We start from the raw sequence: 19,066 nt of genomic DNA, 5'->3' as shown, positions 1-19,066 counted from the left end.
CTTTGTGAATGGAAAAGTAACAAAGGTGTAGGCCTGGAAGACTGAGAGGGAAAAAAACTCACAAATGAAAATTGGCCTTCTCCTAGAAGGGTTAGGTCATCAGTATCTGATCAGTGGGGTCCGACACCCAGGATCGAATCCGATCAGCTGTTTGAACGCTGTGGCGTTCTCTCTGCTTTCCCTAGGCCAATGACGACATGTTCATCGATCACATGGCCTAGTCGCAGCTCAGCCCTATAGAAATGAATGGGGCTGAGCGCGATAACAAGCACAACCACTATACAATGTACGGCGCTGTACTTGTTAAGCTGCGAGAAGCGCAGCGCAAGGGGAATGGGGGGGGGGGGAATCCCGGGTGTCGGACCGCCACCCTTCTAAATCAGATACTGATGACCAATCAGCAGTAAAAAAAAAAATGGAAAACCTTTTTAAAGTTCTGAAGATGGTTGAATTTTAATTGCTTGAAATTGTTTTAAATTTTCTCACTTTTAGCTATACCTATACTTATCTGATTTAGCCAATCAATGTAGCTTTACATGACTGCCTTTCAAATTAATGGGGTTATCTAATATCACAAACTGCCGCCCCCCCATGTGCCGGGGCTCTCACAGGTAATATACTTACACCGCTCCCTGCACAGCTCCTGGTCCCCGCACTGCCGCTGCTGCTTCTCCCTGTGCGCCGATGAAAACATCCGGAGTCGAGGGGAGCAACCAATGGCAGGCGGGGACGAGCCTCCCTAGCGTCACTCGCGATGCTAGGGAGGGTTATCCTTGTCCCCGCCTGCCATTAGCTGCTCCCCCTCCCCGACACCGGATATTTTCATCCATGCATGGGGAGAAGCAGCAGCGGTGGTGCAGGGACCAGGAGCTGTGCAGGGAGCGGGGTAAGTATATTCCCTGTGAGGGGCCGGGCACATGGGGGTCCTTTTATGATATTGCATAACCCCTTTAACTGCTGTCCATTTAAGCATGGGCAGACAGGTCAACCACAGTACTGGGACATAGAAGATTGTTTGGACCAGGGACCATCCCTGTTGCATCTATAAGCTCTATTAGCACATAAACAGTCTCTATGAGACAACCCCTTTTCACCTAATACTGCTCATATAGAAAACCGGTTTCTGGTTTCTAACATCATTAGTTTAATCTAGAATTATTGTCATTGAAATCACAAAGGCAATAATTAGGTTTTATTCTTTTGTATTCTGTTTATATATCTTTATGATTACTATATTTTATTCTTACAGGCATCAGATAGGGTCAAAGCTATCACTGAAAAATATGCAAAGAAAAAAAATGTAAGTATATAGTAAACCAGAATGCTAGTACTTTTACCTAGGGCTGCAAAGAATACAAAATCAAATACAGTTAGTAAGGAAATTAGGAAACTATATGTAAAATGTGTTCAATGTGCTGCCCATTGTGTTGGATTGTCAATGCAATCCTCTTCTCCCACTCTTCACACACTGATAGCAACACCGCAGGAGAAATGCTAGCACAGGCTTCCAGTATTCGTAGTTTCAGGTGCTGCACATCTCGTATCTGAAGGCAATTGTCTATGCTGTGAAGATACGAGATGTGCAGCACCTGAAACTACGGATACTGGAAGCCTGTTCTAGCATTTCTCCTGCGGTGTTGCTATCAGTGTGTGAAGATGTCACCACCAGACATCTGAGAAGCTCTGACAGATGCCTTTCAGAACCTCCTCCTTGAGCTTCCTTTTGTTTTGCTTTCATTTCCTCATCTCGTTAGCCTCTCTCAGCTGTCATGTAGTTGCACTGATTGCATCCCTTTAAATCCCTTCCCAGACTGCTTCACTTTGCGGTTTATATTCCTTCCTGGAGTGTGTGCATGTTGATCCTACTTCTGAGTCTTCTACAGATAAGTTTTGTTCATTCATCTGTGTTTTTCTGTTTGCTGGATCCCAGGTGACCCTGACTCCCTCCGTATCAAGTGTAGGGAGCCGGTGGCCGTGTCCCCTCACTATTATAGGGTGTTCAGGTGTTATACAGTCGAGGTACGAGGATATGCGATCATCTACCATTGGGATTTTCGCATAGGCTGAGCAGTCAGGGAGAGAGCCAGGTCTGATGCAGGGCTCTCCCTTTTGTTCCTTAGTTTTGGATCCAGTGAGTCGGATATTCATTTTGTGGTTTCTAGTTTCCTGTACACCTTCCGTGACATTATAAACCGCCAAAACCGTCTCAAGCATGGATCCGGTTTCACTTTTGACTGAACGCATGCAGGGTCTTTCATTGGAGGTAGCAGATCTCCGTAAGACTCTTTCTTAGTTTCAGGTGACCGGTTCAGCTTGCGTTCATGGAGTTTGTTCTGAGCCTAAGATCTCGCTCCCGGATACGTTCTCCGGGGGTAGTGAGAATTTTGTTTGTTTTACAGAGGCTTGCAAACTCCATTTTCGCCTACTTCCCCATTCCTCTGGTGATGAGGAACGGAGGGTGGGGATCATCATCTCGCTGCTCAGGGATACTGCTCAGTCCTGGGCCTTTTCGCTGCCGGTGGGGGCACGGCCCCTCCGTTCAGTGGATGAATTATTTTTAGCCCTGGGTCAGATATATGATGATCCGGATCGTATTGCTCTGGCTGAGTCTAGACTACATCTTTTATGTCAGGGTAAACAATCCGCAGAGATACACTGCTCAGAATTTCGGAGATGGGCAGCTGATACTGGTTGGAATGATGCTGCACTCCGAAGTCAATTTTGCCATGGTCTTTCAGAGGGATTGAAAGATGCATTTGCCTTTCATGAGAGACCTACCTCCTTGAACTCTGCCATGTCTCAGGCCGTTCGTATTGACAGGCGTCTTAGAGAGAGAGGAGAGATCACTCCTTCCTGTCATACTCAGTCCCAGGGCAGTGCACAGGGGTCTCAGTCGCTCTCAATCCCTTCTGAGCAGGAGCCCATGCAGCTCGGTTTGATTGCCTCTGACAGTGGAAGATTCAGTCCTCATAGGAAGGTTTGTTTCTGTTGTGGGGGTATAAATCATTTGGCAAAAGTTTGTCCCTCTAGGAGATTCAGACAGTCTTTTGAGAGTAATAAAGAGACTAAAAGAAAAAAATCCTTTAAAAATGTTCCATCTGTTACCATTGGCAAGGTTGATGCGGAAATTGAAGGTTTTCCGTTTGCTTGTAATTCCCGTTTTGTCCTACCTGCCAGGGTGGCGCTAGAGAGCAAGAACATTTTTTGTGAGATTTTTGTAGATAGCTGAGCAGCTGTCAATCTTATTGATAATCAATTTGCTATAACTCATGGTTTCCAGGTATGCACTTTGGGAAAGGATATACCTGTTTTCGCTATTGATTCCGCTCCACTTTCTCAGAAATCGTTAAAGGGCATAGTTCGCAATATCTGTTTGATTGTGAGTGATGCTCATGTTGAGGATGTGTCATGTTTCATCCTTAGCGGGTTGCCTACTCCTCTTGTGTTGGGGCTACCCTGGCTCACTAAACATAACCCCACCATTGATTGGCAAGCGAGGCAAATAAATGGTTGGAGTGACTTTTGCAGAGAGAATTGTCTCACGACATCTGTTTCTGAGGTTTCTACTAAGACTGTACCATTTTTTCTCTCTGAATTTTCGGATGTCTTCTCTGAGAGTGGTGTTCAGGACTTGCCCCCCCACAGGGAGTACGATTGCCCTATTAATCTCACCCCAGGCGCCAAGCTGCCTAAATCTCGTTTATACAATCTCTCCAAACCTGAAAGGGTCGCTATGCGTGCTTATATCTCTGAGAGTCTGAGAAAGGGACACATACGACTCTCGAAGTCACCTGTTGCCGCTGGTTTTTTCTTTGTTAAGAAAAAAGATGGTTCTTTAAGACCATGTCTGGATTTCAGGGAGCTGAACAGTATCACAATTCGTGACCCTTATCCGCTCCCTCTGATCCCGGACCTGTTTAACCAGATTGTTGGGGCTAAAGTTTTTTCCAAGTTGGATCTAAGAGGGGCATATAACCTGGTCAGGGTCAGAGAAGGAGACGAATGGAAGACGGCCTTCAATACCCCTGAGGGCCATTTTGAGAATTTGGTTATGCCTTTTGGTTTGATGAATGCTCCAGCCATCTTTCAGCATTTTGTGAACAGCATTTTTTATCATTTAATGGGGAAATTTGTATTAGTGTATCTAGATGACATTTTGATTTTTTCTCCTGATTTCAAAACTCATAAGGAACACTTACGTCAGGTCTTGCTCATCCTGCGGGAGAATAAATTGTACGCTAAACTGGAAAAATGTGTGTTTGCGGTTCCAGAAATTCAATTTCTGGGGTTTCTTCTCTCCGCTTCTGGTTTTCGCATGGACCCCGAGAAGGTCCGCGCTGTGCTTGAGTGGGAGCTTCCTGAGAATCAGAAGGCGCTGATGCGTTTTTTGGCCTTTGCCAATTATTACAGGAAGTTTATTTTGAATTATTCCTCTGTTGTTAAACCACTCACTGATATGACTAGAAAGGGGGTAGATTTTTCCTCCTGGTCGGTAGAGGCGCATAAGGCCTTTTCTAATATCAAGGAGAGTTTTGCTTCCGCTCCCATCTTGGTACAACCTGATATTTCTCTACCCTTCATAGTTGAGGTTGATGCTTCTGAGGTGGGTGTGGGTGCGGTCTTGTCTCAGGGTCCCTCTCCTGCCAAATGGCGACCGTGTGCCTTTTTCTCGAAGAAACTCTCCTCCGCAGAGAGAAATTACGATGTGGGAGATAGGGAGTTGTTGGCCATCAAGTTAGCTTTTGAGGAATGGCGCCATTGGCTAGAGGGAGCCAGACACCCTATTACCGTGTTTACCGACCATAAGAATCTGGCCTACTTGGAGTCAGCCAAGCGTCTGAACCCAAGACAGGCCCGATGGTCTTTGTTCTTTTCCAGGTTTAATTTTGTTGTCACGTTCCGCCCTGGGGTTAAGAATGTGAAGGCGGATGCCCTGTCACGTTGTTTTCCGGGAGGTGGGAATTTTGAAGACCCGGGTCCCATTTTGGCTGAAGGTGTGGTGGTCTCTGCTCTTTATCCTGAATTGGAGGCAGAGGTTCAGGTAGCCCAGTCAGAGGCTCCTGATCTTTGTCCTCCTGGGAGGTTATTTGTGCCTCTCGCTTTAAGACACAAGATTTATAAGGAACACCACGATACTGTCCTTGCTGGGCACCCGGGGGCGCTTCGTAAGTCGGTTGAGGGTTTTGTGGCAGCCTGCGAGACCTGCGCTCGTGCCAAAGTTCCTCATTCACGGCCATCAGGTCCTCTCCTTCCCTTACCCATTCCTTCCCGTCCTTGGACACATCTGTCCATGGACTTCATTACGGACCTGCCTCGTTCCTTGGGGAAGACTGTGATTCTTGTGGTGGTGGACCGTTTTAGCAAAATGGTGCATTTCATCCCTTTTCCTGGCTTGCCCAACGCTAAGACGCTGGCGCAGGCATTTATTGATCACATTGTCAAATTGCATGGTATTCCTTCAGACATAGTCTCTGATAGGGGCACGCAGTTTGTTTCCAGATTCTGGAAGGCTTTCTGTTCTCGCTTGGGGGTTCGGTTGTCATTCTCTTCTGCTTTCCACCCGCAGTTGAATGGCCAGACAGAGCGCGTCAATCAGAATCTGGAGACATATCTGCGCTGTTTTGTGGCGGAGAATCAGGAGGATTGGTGTTCTTTTTTGTCCCTTGCTGAGTTTGCTTTAAATAACCGTCGTCAGGAGTCCTCTGATAAGTCACCATTTTTTGGTGCATATGGGTTTCATCCACAGTTTGGGACATTCTCTGGAGAGGGGTCTTCTGGTTTACCTGATGAGGACAGATTCTCCTCGTCGTTGTCATCTATTTGGCAAAAGATTCAGGATAATCTAAAGAGCATGAGTGAGAGATATAAGCGTGTGGTGGATAAGAGACGTGTGCCTGGTCCGGACCTGAATGTTGGTGATCTGGTGTGGTTGTCTACTAAGAATATCAAATTGAAGGTTCCCTCCTGGAAGTTGGGTCCTAAGTTTATTGGGCCTTACAAAATCTTGTCCGTCATAAATCCTGTTGCCTACCGTCTTGATCTTCCTCAGACTTGGAAGATCTATAATGTTTTTCATAAGTCCTTATTAAAACTTTATGTCCAACCCATTGTACCCTCGTCTTTGCCTCCTCCTCCGATTGTGGTTGATGGTAATCTTGAATTTCAGGTCTCTAGGATTGTGGATTCTCGTGTTGTCCGCGGTTCTCTCCAGTACCTCGTTCATTGGGAGGTTTATGGTCCTGAGGAGAGGATGTGGGTCCCAGTGACGGACATTAAGGCCACTCGTCTCATCAGGGCTTTCCATAGGTCCCATCTTGAGAAGGTGGGCTCTGAGTGTCCAGAGTCCACTCGTAGAAGGAGGGGTACTGTCACCACCAGACATCTGAGAAGCTCTTTTTTTTTTTTTTTTTTCTTTTTTTTTTATTGTCTTTATTAATTAATATATCAAAACATTGCAGAATATAAAGAAGGATACAGTCCCCCCCCCCAACCCCCCCTCCCCCCCTAGCTGTGGTGCGTCAAAAAAACCCCTAAAAATAAAACAATTTTACCTCAACTAATCAATCCTCCAACCACCCCATATCTTAATCCACTTGTCCTCAGCTTCCCTCTATTTGTACATAATTTTCTCATAATTTTTTACCTTAAGAACTAAATTTATCCATTTATTTATATCTGGAGTGGATCGAGCAAACCAGGTCCGACTGACCAAGACCCTAGCCAACATCAATATTCTGCTCAGGAAAATCTTTTGATACTTGTGATTATTTAATTTGGAAAGATCATTAAGCACAAATACTTGTGGTTCAAAAGGGATTGGGACTTTTAGTTTATACATAATACAACTATTAATAGTATTTCAATAGTTTATAAGTTCTGGACAAGTCCATATCATATGAAGAAAGTCCGCTCCTACAGTGTCGCATTTGGGGCAATTTGACGTGTCTCTTAGTCCGCATTTATTCATCCACAATGGAGTAATATATAATCTGTGGCAAATATAGAATTGTACTAGAACATGGTTGAAGTTCTGTGACAGTGAACCTAAATTCCCAAAAATATTCTCCCAACCTTCTATTTGTAAATTCGGGCAATCCAGCTCCCACGCTCTTTGTCCTGGTGATTGTGTATCACTAAACCGTGCCTTAAGTAGTAACTTATATATATTTGAAATTTTTATTCTAGACAGTGTACCCCCTACTCATTCATTCAAAAAAGATGAATTATCTATATCCAACACCAGTTTGTCATCCAAACTGGATAGTACTGCACGCAATTGAAGATACCTAAACCATGAAAAAATTTTTATATTGTGTGTCATCTCTATAAATGGTTTAATATCTCTATCCTTAACTACCTGTGAAATGTATAAAATTTTATTCTTCTGCCAAAATGTGTCGGTGCAATATCATCCAGCCTTTGTAAGTGCACATTATGCCAAAGAGGCGTAAATGTAAATGAACCCTTAATCTTCAACCATGTCCTAGTTATAGCCCACATTTTCAGGAGTAGTTTTATAGTCTCTCTGTAGCCTCCCTCATAGCTCTTCAATAGCCCGGATTCCAACAAGGTAAAAATATTATTATAGGCGTGGCTAATTACCATCTTCCCCAGCAGTGCACTGTTCTCTGATTCATAGCACCTCAATAGCTGGGCTGCAATAAAGTACCCTTTAAAGTAAGGGAGATTTAAACCCCCGCACTCCACTGATTTATACACATATTCCAGCTTTATTCGAACTCGCTTTCTTCCCCATATTAAATCATTAATTATTCTTTCCATAAGTTTAAAATACTTATCTTGTATCCAAATAGGTGTATTCCTGAGCACATATAAAAATTGTGGTAATATCACCATTTTAACTAATGAGACTCGGTCGGCTCTAGATAGAGGAAGTCTCAGCCAGATCCCTATTTTAGCTCTACTGCTTACCATTATGGGGATCAAATTAAGTTGTATAAAATTTTCAACCCGAGGTGATATAGTCAAACCCAAGTATTGAAAAGTGTCTACAATATTCAACTGTGTCACAGAGACCTCTTTCTGTAACAAGGGGTCCACTGGCATCAAACTGGTCTTAGCCCAGTTTATAAGAAAACCAGACACCTCACCAGATGCTTTAACCATTTGAATGATCCTAGGGAGAGTACTTTCCGTATGGTCTATAAAAAAAAGAACATCATCCGCATATAATGAGATACGGTCTTGTGTTCCTAGCGTACCAAATCCTTTAAGCTGATCGTCCTGTCTAATGGCCATAGCAAGGGGTTCGATATAAATATCAAATAACAATGGGGATAATGGACAGCCCTGCCGCGTGCCCCTATTTAAATCAATACTACTACTCAGGATTCCATTAAGACTCAATTTTGCCCTTGGAGATCTATACAATAACTTAAGAGTACCTATGAACCTTTCTCCAAAGCCCATCCTTGCCAGAACCTTCCAGAGGAAGCGCCACTCCACCCTGTCAAAGGCCTTAGAGGCGTCCAATGACAGGATGGAGCGAGCGGTCCCCCCAGGGGCCTGAATATTAGAAAAGAGCCGATGTAGATTATAATGTGTACCCTTGTTCTGAATAAAGCCACTCTGATCCGGGTGGACAATAGAGGAAATGACCCTAGAAAGCCTTGTAGCCAAGACCCTCGCAAGAAGCTTTACATCTGCATTAAGAAGTGAGATTGGTCTATAAGATTCTAGATCTAGGGGGTCCTTGCCTTTTTTTGGAATTAGTATTATTACAGCTTCCTTCATTGAATCTGGCAACTTCCCATACTCCACTGATTCAGAAAAGACCTCCAGCAGTCTAGGGAGAATGCACTCCCTATATTTACTATAGAATTCGTATGGAAGCCCATCTGAGCCAGGAGTAGAGTTGGCTGAACATAATTTAATAGCTCCCTCGAGTTCCTGAATTGAGACCTCCAATTCGAGTGCTTTCTTTTGCGTCTCAGTAATAGAAGGGAAGGTAATCCTGTCAAGATAGAGATCTATCTTATCGTCTGTGATCTTAGTTTCAGCCTTGTACAAATCCAGAAAATAGTCAACAAAGGCCTTCTCTACCGGACCCTGTCCAGTGACCATCTTACCATCACTCAGTCGAACCTTATCTATAAATTTTTTAGATTGTTGGCTTGATATTACTCTGGACAAAAATTTACCAGGTCGCCCTGACTCCGTAAAGTATTTTTGCCCCTTAAAAAAAAGGCTCTGTTGGGCCTTGTCCAATAGAAAATTAGAATATATTTGCGTGGTTCTTTGCATATTTTCCCTATTCTCCTCCGTCTTATTCATATAAAAGGATTCTGTCGCCAGTGCTGCACGTTCTTCTAGGTTTTTCTGTTTTTTCCCGTACTCCTTTCTAAGATTCGCGATGTTACTAACCAGCAATCCCCTCATGTACGCCTTAAAGGTATCCCATACAACCTGGATTTTTGCTGAGTCATAATTATTATCCCAAAAAAGGCCAATTTCATTTTGGATTATTTCATGTGTCTTTATAACTGATAACCAATAAGGATTTAGTCTAAAGGGAGGTTTTTGTGTGTATCTTTCCTGAGTTAAGCAGAGTTCAAGTAGTAGCGGAGAGTGATCCGATATTGACCTCGTTTCGTATTTCATTCGATTTACCAATTTCACATGTTTACTACTTATCAATGCAAGATCTATTCTAGACATTGATTTACCTGCTTTACTAAAACATGAAAAGACCCTTTTCCCCTGTCCTAAATATTCCCAAACATCTTCAAAGCCAGCCTCCAGGCAAAACCGTGCCAGGGGAGACCCCTGAACCGGACTATCACTCCTGATGCTCGTAGAAACCCTATCACGTAGAGGATCAATGACACAGTTGAAATCGCCAATGATCAGTGTTGGGCACTCAGGCCATTTATCCATAAACAATACCAAAGAATTAAGAACCGAAAAGAAAATGGCGGTGGAATGTAGACAAAGGCCAGAATGCATATTTCCCCCCTTAACCTACAGTATAAAAAAATAAATCTCCCCTGTTGATCAACAGAGGATGCCATACAAACAAAATCAATAAGTCTATGTATCAAGACAGTAACACCTCTCGAATAATTGGAGAAAGTAGAATGATACGTATGCGCAGCCCATCCCCTGTTGACCACCCTAGAGGTCTCTTCGGTGAGGTGGGTCTCCAACAAACATACTATTGCAGGTAGGTGGACCCGAGTAAAGTCAAAAACTGCTTGTCTTTTTCCTCTGTCCCCCAAACCACGTATATTCCAGGCAACAATTCTAGTCAGCATTATCAACAGTGGTTAGATGGGAAAAAAGAGGAAAAAGAAAGAAAACAGAAAAAGGATACATCTTGACGCACCACAGCCCAACCCCAACCCCCCATACAGGTAATCCACCACATATTGTAGTAGATTTCTCTCCTGTGACCATCCCTCCCACGCTCCCCCCACTCGGTCGCCCCCATTCAGAGGTAAAGAAAAGGAAATTTAGGGGTATAAACCCCTTATAGCAATTACAATTCCCAACACATCCTAAAAGGAATTAAATCAAAGATTATTTCGATCAAGCCAATCCGTGGCTTCTTCCGAAGTATCGAAAAAAAGAGTTTTATCATTGAAAATAATCCGTAATTTTGCTGGGAATATAAGAGAATATTTAATATCCCTTTCTCTTAGCCTCTTTTTGGCAATCATAAATGTGCGTTTCTTTTCTTGTATGCCTTTTGAAAAATCTGGAAAGAAATCCAGTCTGTTCCCATTGTATACAACCGGTGAGCATTCCCTCGCCCTTCTCAAAAGGATATCTTTATCCCCTGTGGCCAATAACTTAACAAGAAATGTCTGCGGTTGTCTCCCTGGAGTTGGTTTACCCCCTGGGACCCGATGAGCTCTTTCTATCATGAAGAAGGGGGAAAACGAATCTTTCCCAAAATTTTCAAAGATTAACTTCTGTATGAATTGGGTTGAATTCTTCTCTTCCGCACCCTCTGGAATCCCTATTATTCTCACGTTGTATCTTCGTGACCTATCCTCAAGGTCCGCCACCTTTTTCTTCAGAAGATTATACTCTAATTTAAGTGTGGAGACTTCAGTTTTTATATTTTGCGATTCATTCTGTATCAGGGTAACAGAGCTCTCTAGGTTGTTAACTCTGTTTCTCATTTTTGACAAATCATCTTTTATTAGTCCCACATCAACTTGGATAAACCCAAGTTGGGTTGTAACAGCCTGTATTAAATCCCCATTTTGTTTAACCGCTAGCAATATTTCTTCTAGCGGAGAGGAGTTGTCGTTAGGGATAACCTCCCCCATTATACCATCTTCCATTTTTGAGTATCTAGAGGCTTTTTGTGGGTCTAACTCCGTCAACTCTGGGTCATCATTTTTTTTTGTGGCAAGTTCCTTTTGTCCGCCCCTCGTATTAACCCTCGGAGACCTCAGAAACTGGTCTATTTTTGTTGTTTCAGCAGTTTTGAACCCCAGTTTCTGATTTGAGAGGTCAGCCGAGCGCCTATTAGCTTTTGGAGCCATACCTTGATCCTCCTTTTTTTTTTTTTTTTTTTCTTTTTTCCCCCCTTTGCTTTTTCCTTCTTTTTCTACTCCTCCTTTTTCTCCCCCCTTTTTTTTTTTATTTCCACCTCTTTCTCTCCTTTTATATTGATATATCTTCTTTTTTTTCCTTTTTTTTTTTTTTTTTTTCCTTTCCCTTTCCTCTCCCTTCTTCTTTTTTTTTTTGTGGCCACCTCAGTATTTTTCAAATATGTTTTTTAAATGGAAAGAGTATTTTTTTCCTTTTTAGTTAGTGGATATCATCCTAGGGAGAGAGGATCTGTAGGACAAAGAAAAAAATTAAATGGAACAATCTCACCGGTATTCCACCTCCTCCGAGCATCCAGGGATTGAGGATCTTGAGGGGCACCGGCGGCAGAAACGAAGAATCCACAGTCTCCAACAACAGTGGCGCAGGGGGGAGAGGAGAGGATCGGCAACGATTCCAGGATTAAGTTTCAACAGCAGTCCAACGGCCAGAGGAAACACAGCAAAAGCCGTTCACAGTGCCACAGGGAGAGGAAGGGAGGATCGAGAGGGGCTGAAGGCGAGCTCCACGACGGGACCGACCGGACCGATCACAACGGCACGGAGAGGAGGAGGGAGGACCAGCAGGAACCAAGGAACCAAGGACCAGTACCACGTTCAAGCCCAACGGTCAGGACATCGGCACACGCCCCGCAATCGTGAGGAGGACACGGCCAAAGACCAGCATACAGATCGGCACGAAGACGCCAGGAGAACCAAGGCAGCGAGGTAGCAGGACCGCCGAGTCCCGGGGGAGGGGGAGGACGCGACGTACTCTCTCTACGTCATCACGTCACACCCTGTTCGACATCTGAGAAGCTCTGACAGATGCCTTTCAGAACCTCCTCCTTGAGCTTCCTTTTGTTTTGTTTTCATTTTCTCATCTCGTTAGCCTCTCTCAGCTGTCATGTAGTTGCACTGATTGCATCCCTTTAAATCCCTTCCCAGACTGCTTTACTTTGCGGTTTATATTCCTTCCTGGAGTGTGTGCATGCTGATCCTACTTCTGAGTCTTCTACAGATAAGTTTTGTTCATTCATTTGTGTTTTTCTGTTTGCTGGATCCCAGGTGACCCTGACTCCCTCCGTATCAAGGGTAGGGAGACGGTGGCCGTGTCCCCTCACTATTATATGGTGTTCAGGTGTTATACAGTCGAGGTACGAGGATATGCGATCATCTACCATTGGGATATTCGCATAGGCTGAGCAGTCAGGGAGAGAGCCAGGTCTGATGCAGGGCTCTCCCTTTTGTTCCTTAGTTTTGGATCCAGTGAGTCGGATATTCATTTTGTGTCTTCTAGTTTCCTGTACACCTTCCGTGACAGAAGAGTGGGAGAAGAGGGTTGCATTGACAATCCAACACAATGGGCAGCACATTGAACACATTTTATAAGTGGTCAGAAACTTGTAAATAACTCATGAAAGAATAAATTTACGTTAAAACCAAGCACACTATTGTTTTTCTTGTGAAATTCCCAATAAGTTTGATGTGTCACATGACCCTCTTCCTATTGAAAAAACAAAAGTTGGATTCAAAATGGCTGACTTCAAAATGGCCACCATGGCCACCATGGCCGGACTGGGACAAAAAATAGGCCCGGGCATTTTTGACTGAGCAGCCCAATCACATGACCCAAAACAGGCCCCACCCCCTTGCAGTCTAGGGGCGGGGCCAAAACCGGAAGCACAATTGAGAAGCAGGGCCAGTGTCACGAGGGTATCGAGAACCACGCCTGACTCCGTTATACCCGGGGTCAGGAAGTCGCAGCGGTTGGCTGCACGCTCTATTTAAGATAGGGCTGTTTTCCTTATGGTAGCTTTCTGGGTTTGCTTTGCAAACCCTTTTGGCTCACTCAGGGATCCGTAGCTCCTTCTCCTCAGCTGTTCCTTGTCCAGCACTCCCAAACCTCCTTATATTCCTCTCTCACACTTCTCTGGTTGCCAGAGATAGAGCTTCCTGCCTGGACATCTTTTCTGACCCACTGGAGCTGTGTTGCTGCGTCCTCTGATTGTTGTTTCAGAACGCTACCCTCCGGATCCCTGTTGGACCTTTGTGGACTGCTGTGGTCGCCCACCTGGGTGTTTGTGTTTGTCTGTATTTGTCTGTCCTCTCCCTGGTGTTTCCCTCTTAGTGCAGTGGTGCGGACTAGCGATCCCACCGGCCCGTTCACTATCTAGGGCTCATTTCAGGGAAAGCCAGGGTTTAGGCACGTGATCGCCGCACGGGTGAGGAACCCGTCTAGGGACGTCAGGGCAGTCAGGTGCCAGCCGCAAGGTGAGTTAGGGGTCACCACCTTTCCCTCTCCCTTGGGCAGGGCTTTCCCTGTGTTCCTCCCTGTGCGTGACGTCGGTCATTACAGCCAGCCACCAGTAAGATAGGAAGGCTTCAGCCAACACACAAGGTTCTTTGGGGGTCCCCAGGTGACATTAGGGGTCTTAGTACGATCCGGCCACCTAATCCGGCAGAAAATGCAAGGAATCGACTGGACACAAAGCACAGCATGCAGCGGTTTATGTCCCGCTGATTCTCTGCATTTTTCCCAGATTGTGGCCTGATTTCTGCCGTACCCCATTATAGTTAATGGGGCTGGCGGGCATTCCGTCAGCATCCAGCAGTGCCGGATCCAGTGAATTCTCAGCTGGAACAGACTGCCAGGATCACTAACGCAGATGTGACAGTAGCCTCATACAGCGCCCCATACCTCTTATATCCAGTGACGTCTCCTCTGATGTAGATGTTCTGTTTCTTCATCTTCTCCATTCAGACCAGACCGCCATGATCATTTCTTTCAGCCATCTCACGTCTCTGCAGAGTTTGACAGACATCTTAGTTTCCTACTTTTCCATCATCCTCCAATTAACATCCCATCATGCACCCCCAATACTGAGAAGCTGTGCTCCCCAAAACTATACTGCAAAAAGAACTGTGATAAGCTGATGCTGTGCCAGGGTGCCCCCAAAGTAATGGTGCTCCCAAAGTCAGTAATGTGTCCCACAAGTAATAATGCTCCCATAGTCCCCCAGTTGTAATAAAGCCCACCATAATGCCCCGATAGTAATAATTCTCTTTATAATCTGTGACAGTAGAACCCCCCCCCTATAATGTGCACAAGTACAAAAAATGCTCAGTCATGTGGCAGTAAAAAAAGAAACACCTCCTCTTAGTGCCCCCAGTAGAGCCAATGTCCCCAGAGTGCCCTCATGTGTTCTAATGACCTGCACTGTGTGCCACTACAAAAAACACTTAGTGCCCAGTTGAGCTTAGGTGCCCACAGTGACCTTATAATTTGTGCCTGTATAAAATACTCCTATATAGTCCCCCCAGAAGATGCCCCCATAGTGCTCCTTCCCCGTCTCCATAGTGTCCTCCATAATGTGGCACTATAAAATGCCCCACATAGATACCCCCATAATGCTCCTTTCCTCCCTTCCCCATAGTGGCATCAAAATGGGTGCCAGTATTAAATGCCTCTATATAATGCCCTCATAGTGCTCTTGTCCCCCACTTCTCCATAGTGCCCACCTATAATGCGTGCCAGTATATAGTGCCCCCAGTAGATGCCCCCATAGTGCAGTCATACACACACTCTCCACATACATGGACGCAGTCATACACGCACTCTCCACATACATGGCCGCAGTCATACACACACTCTACACATACATGGCCGCAGTCATACACACACTCTACACATACATGGACGCAGTCATACACACACTCTCCACATACATGGACGCAGTCATACACACACTCTCCACATACATGAACGCACTCATACACGCACTCACCACATACATGGACGCAGTCATACACGCACTCTCCACATACATGGACGCAGTCATACACGCACTCTCCACATACATGGACGCAGTCATACACGCACTCTCCACATACTTGGACGCAGTCATACACGCACTCTCCACATACATGGACGCAGTCATACACACACTCTCCACATACATGGACGCAGTCATACACACAGTCACCACATACATGGACGCACACATATACAATACACATATATAGACACCCAGCTTTCCTGCTGTGCCTCTCCCCCATACTCTAATGCCTCTGCACTTGTGCCATGCAGGATAGCAGGGAAGCTGGATGACATTTCATGCTATAATTCACCCAGCTTTCCTACTGTACTGCAGGTCACATGTGCACAGTCTGGGAAAGCTGAATATAACCCCAGTTCCCCTGCCACTCACATCACTGGTGCAGTTAACTGGTGACAATCCAACTGATGTTCAGCATGCTGCTGGGCAGGAAAGGTTCAGGCTGCAGGAATCGCTTCGCGGGTTAAAAAGGGGCGGGGCTATGATAGCCCCGCCCACATCGGGCAGAACTGAGGAGTTGGAGAGGCGGAGCAAACCGATGTCAGGTCAGTGACAGAGTGCAAGTGCAGGAGAAGTCAGCTGCTCTGACGGGCCCGGGGTGACGAACTACAGCGACTGCTCTCGGGCCCCGAAGCAGCTGCTTCCCTGATAGGTACGCGGCCGCCACTGGGAAGCGCTCATCTCCACTCCTGCCCGGCTGCTGCCTGCCACATTAATAAAAAAAAAAAAAAAACGGCTAATTGTGTTCGGCCCGGCCCACCGGGCAAATGCCCGGTCTGCCCTATGGCCAGTCCGGCCCTGATGGTCACCACCCATCTTGAAAAGTTTCCCCCCTCACATATACTAATGTGCCACAAAAAGGAAGTTAATATCACCAACCATTCCCATTTTATTAAGGTGTATCCATATAAATGGCCCACCCTGTATATCAATCTACTCCGCTTCTCCTGCTTTCTAACATGCTTCTTTTAGATTGCATTGTATTTTCTGGTGACATGTCCTCTTTAAATACTACAAATTACGACATGTGGCTTACATTAATAATACATTGAGTATTGTATCTAAATGACGTGGTTCTCAATAAAATGGCTGAGTTACACAATAACATACAGTATATTGTATTCAATTTATTATTAATGTGACTTACAATATAGTACCAAATTTACACTGTACTCAGTACTCAAGTATTGTTTTAAATAAGCTATTGCTTATTCTGATACCACCATGAGCATATAAACAAAGGTAACTGCCCCCAAAGAGGAATTTTTTTTAAAGCTATTTATTCTTCCAGTAAACACCAACAGACAGTCATCTGTCAACACAAAGGGATAATTAATAAATCATTTCTAATTTTAAAAAGCATAAAAAAGCTATTTGTTACCATTGGCTGCCATCTGTTTACCCCTAGACATATATTCGCTCTTACCGAGTCATTATTAACGTTGTCTTAGAGAACTTGTGTACAGTTCTATATGGTAATTGAAAAAAAAAAGAAAAATAAGCATCATAGGCATCACCACAAGCCAAAAACGTACTATTAAAATATAAAAATATTATCCTGTACGGTGAACGGCATAAAGGAAAAAACTAAATGGCTGATTCGTAGTTTTTTTCATCCCTTCACCAACCAAGAAATTTGAATAACAGTTAAAGTAAAAGTCTCAAATACTCAAATAATATCAATAAAAATTACAGTTTGCCCTGCAAAAATGAGCCCTCACACAGCTTTGTGCAATGTGCATAATGTGCAATATCTAATGGTGCCATTAAAAAGCGCAATTTGTCCTGCAAATAAAAAGCTCTCATACAGCTATGTGAGCAGAAAAATAAAAATGTTATGGCTCCGGGAAGGCAGGGAGTGAAAAACGAAAAGCGGAAATCACTCGGTCAGGAAGAGGTTAACAAATCCGTCACAGGAACATGTTGTGTAAGCACTGCTCACATGTGCGTCGGTGGGCTTCTATCCTGCCACCAATTGCAGAGTGAAAACCAGACTATTTCAGGTGGTTTAACTCTCAATCCGATGTGAACTTTCCGCATGCAAAATATCCGCAGCAGGCTCACCAAGTGTAAAAGTGTAAAACCACCCCTTTACAAGGGGCCTAAAACAGACAATATAACGTTCCAGGCAGCTCTAGTATAATTATTGACGCTGGAATGATCTAACTTTGGTGCAGACAGACATTCCTAGGAGTGTTTGTATAGTCATCTGACTACAGAAGCCTCTCCTGATGTTTCAGTCCTGGAAAGGAAATGAATTGTTGAAAGATATAAAGCTCTGTGATGTTCCATAATGAGATAATTGTACTTACCATATCTGTTTCCCTCAGGACCCTGCATTCATAGAGAAACGTGAACGCTGCATTTATTTAAAGGGGAAATTAAGCCACATCAAGAAGCAAATCCAAGCATATGATCGACATGAGGGATCTGTGTACTTCTGAACATCGCAATGAATGTATAGCTGTTTCACGAGGAGTAGAGCCATGCATTAGACAATAGAATTCAACAAAGGGACCATCCAGGCTTCAGTGTGCAATTAGGAGATGTTAAAGCAATTAAAATTTGTAAATCATGAAGCAGATACATTAAGGTCACTAAGTAACAAGCAGATATTTTTCATGATTCTGTTTTACAGACTTGTTGAAAAGGGAATTGCTTGTGTAGACATCCATACATCCAAATGTCCACATACATATCATAACAATAGTGACATCATCAGTTTCTGAGTCCCACTAAGGGCCGCTTCACACGAGCGGATGCCGTGCGTGGCATCCGCTCCGTGAAAGAGTGCCAAGACCCGCTGCAGACTGCAGAGGCACGGAGCAGTAACATGACTGTTAATGCTCCGTGCCTCTCTGTGATCTCTTTACTACGAAATCACAGTTGTCACTGTGATTTCGTAGTAAAGAGATCACAGAGAGGCACGGAGCATTAACAGTCATGTTACTGCTCCGTGCCTCTGCAGTCTGCAGCGGGTCTTGGCACTCTTTCACGGAGCGGATGCCACGCACGGCATCCGCTCGTGTGAAGCAGCCCTTAGTGGGACTCAGAAACTGATGATGTCACTATTGTTATGATATGTATGTGGACATTTGGATGTATGGATGTCTACACAAGCAATTCCCTTTTCAACAAGTCTGTAAAACAGAATCATGAAAAATATCTGCTTGTTACTTAGTGACCTTAATGTATCTGCTTCATGATTTACAAATTTTAATTGCTTTAACATCTCCTAATTGCACACTGAAGCCTGGATGGTCCCTTTGTTGAACTATTTAAAGGGGTTATCCTGGAAAAGATAATGATGACTTCAGCTGGGGTCCAAGTCCAGGCATCCCCGCCGATCAGTTGTTTCAGGGATCCACTTTGCTCACAGAAGCTCTGGTGCGCAATGCAGGCTCCTGGCAGCTTTCCAAGGACATCGCCATACGTCGTATAGTGGCAGTGCTTGATATTGCAGCTCAGCCCCATTGACTTGAATGGGGCAGAGCTGCAACTAGGTCATGTGACCAATATACAGTGATGTCACTGGCCTAGAAAGAGGCTGCGGTGTTGAAGGCCTCTTCTAACAGCTGATACGCCCCCATCCCTGTGCCCCTCTGCGGATCTGATACTGTTGACCTATCCGGAGTATAAGTCATGAACATCTTTTTCTGGATAACC

General features: G+C 44.5%; 1 protein-coding gene across 3 annotated transcripts in view; it reads left to right on the top strand.

The window, feature by feature from the left end:
* Nucleotides 1-17,905, top strand: part of OCEL1 (occludin/ELL domain containing 1) — a 58,044-nt gene extending 40,139 nt beyond the window's left edge. For all 3 annotated transcript variants that reach the window (XM_044285268.1, XM_044285276.1, XM_044285261.1), the window contains 2 exons: nucleotides 1,250-1,300; nucleotides 17,731-17,905. In XM_044285268.1, the coding sequence (XP_044141203.1) occupies nucleotides 1,250-1,300; nucleotides 17,731-17,844 (165 nt within the window). In that variant the 3' untranslated portion in view covers nucleotides 17,845-17,905. The remainder of the gene's footprint in view (nucleotides 1-1,249; nucleotides 1,301-17,730) is intronic.
* The last annotated feature ends 1,161 nt before the right edge of the window (nucleotides 17,906-19,066 follow it).

This window comes from Bufo gargarizans, chromosome 1, assembly GCF_014858855.1.
Source record: "Bufo gargarizans isolate SCDJY-AF-19 chromosome 1, ASM1485885v1, whole genome shotgun sequence".
NCBI lineage: Eukaryota > Metazoa > Chordata > Amphibia > Anura > Bufonidae > Bufo > Bufo gargarizans.
This window is presented reverse-complemented; position numbering and strand designations above follow the sequence as displayed.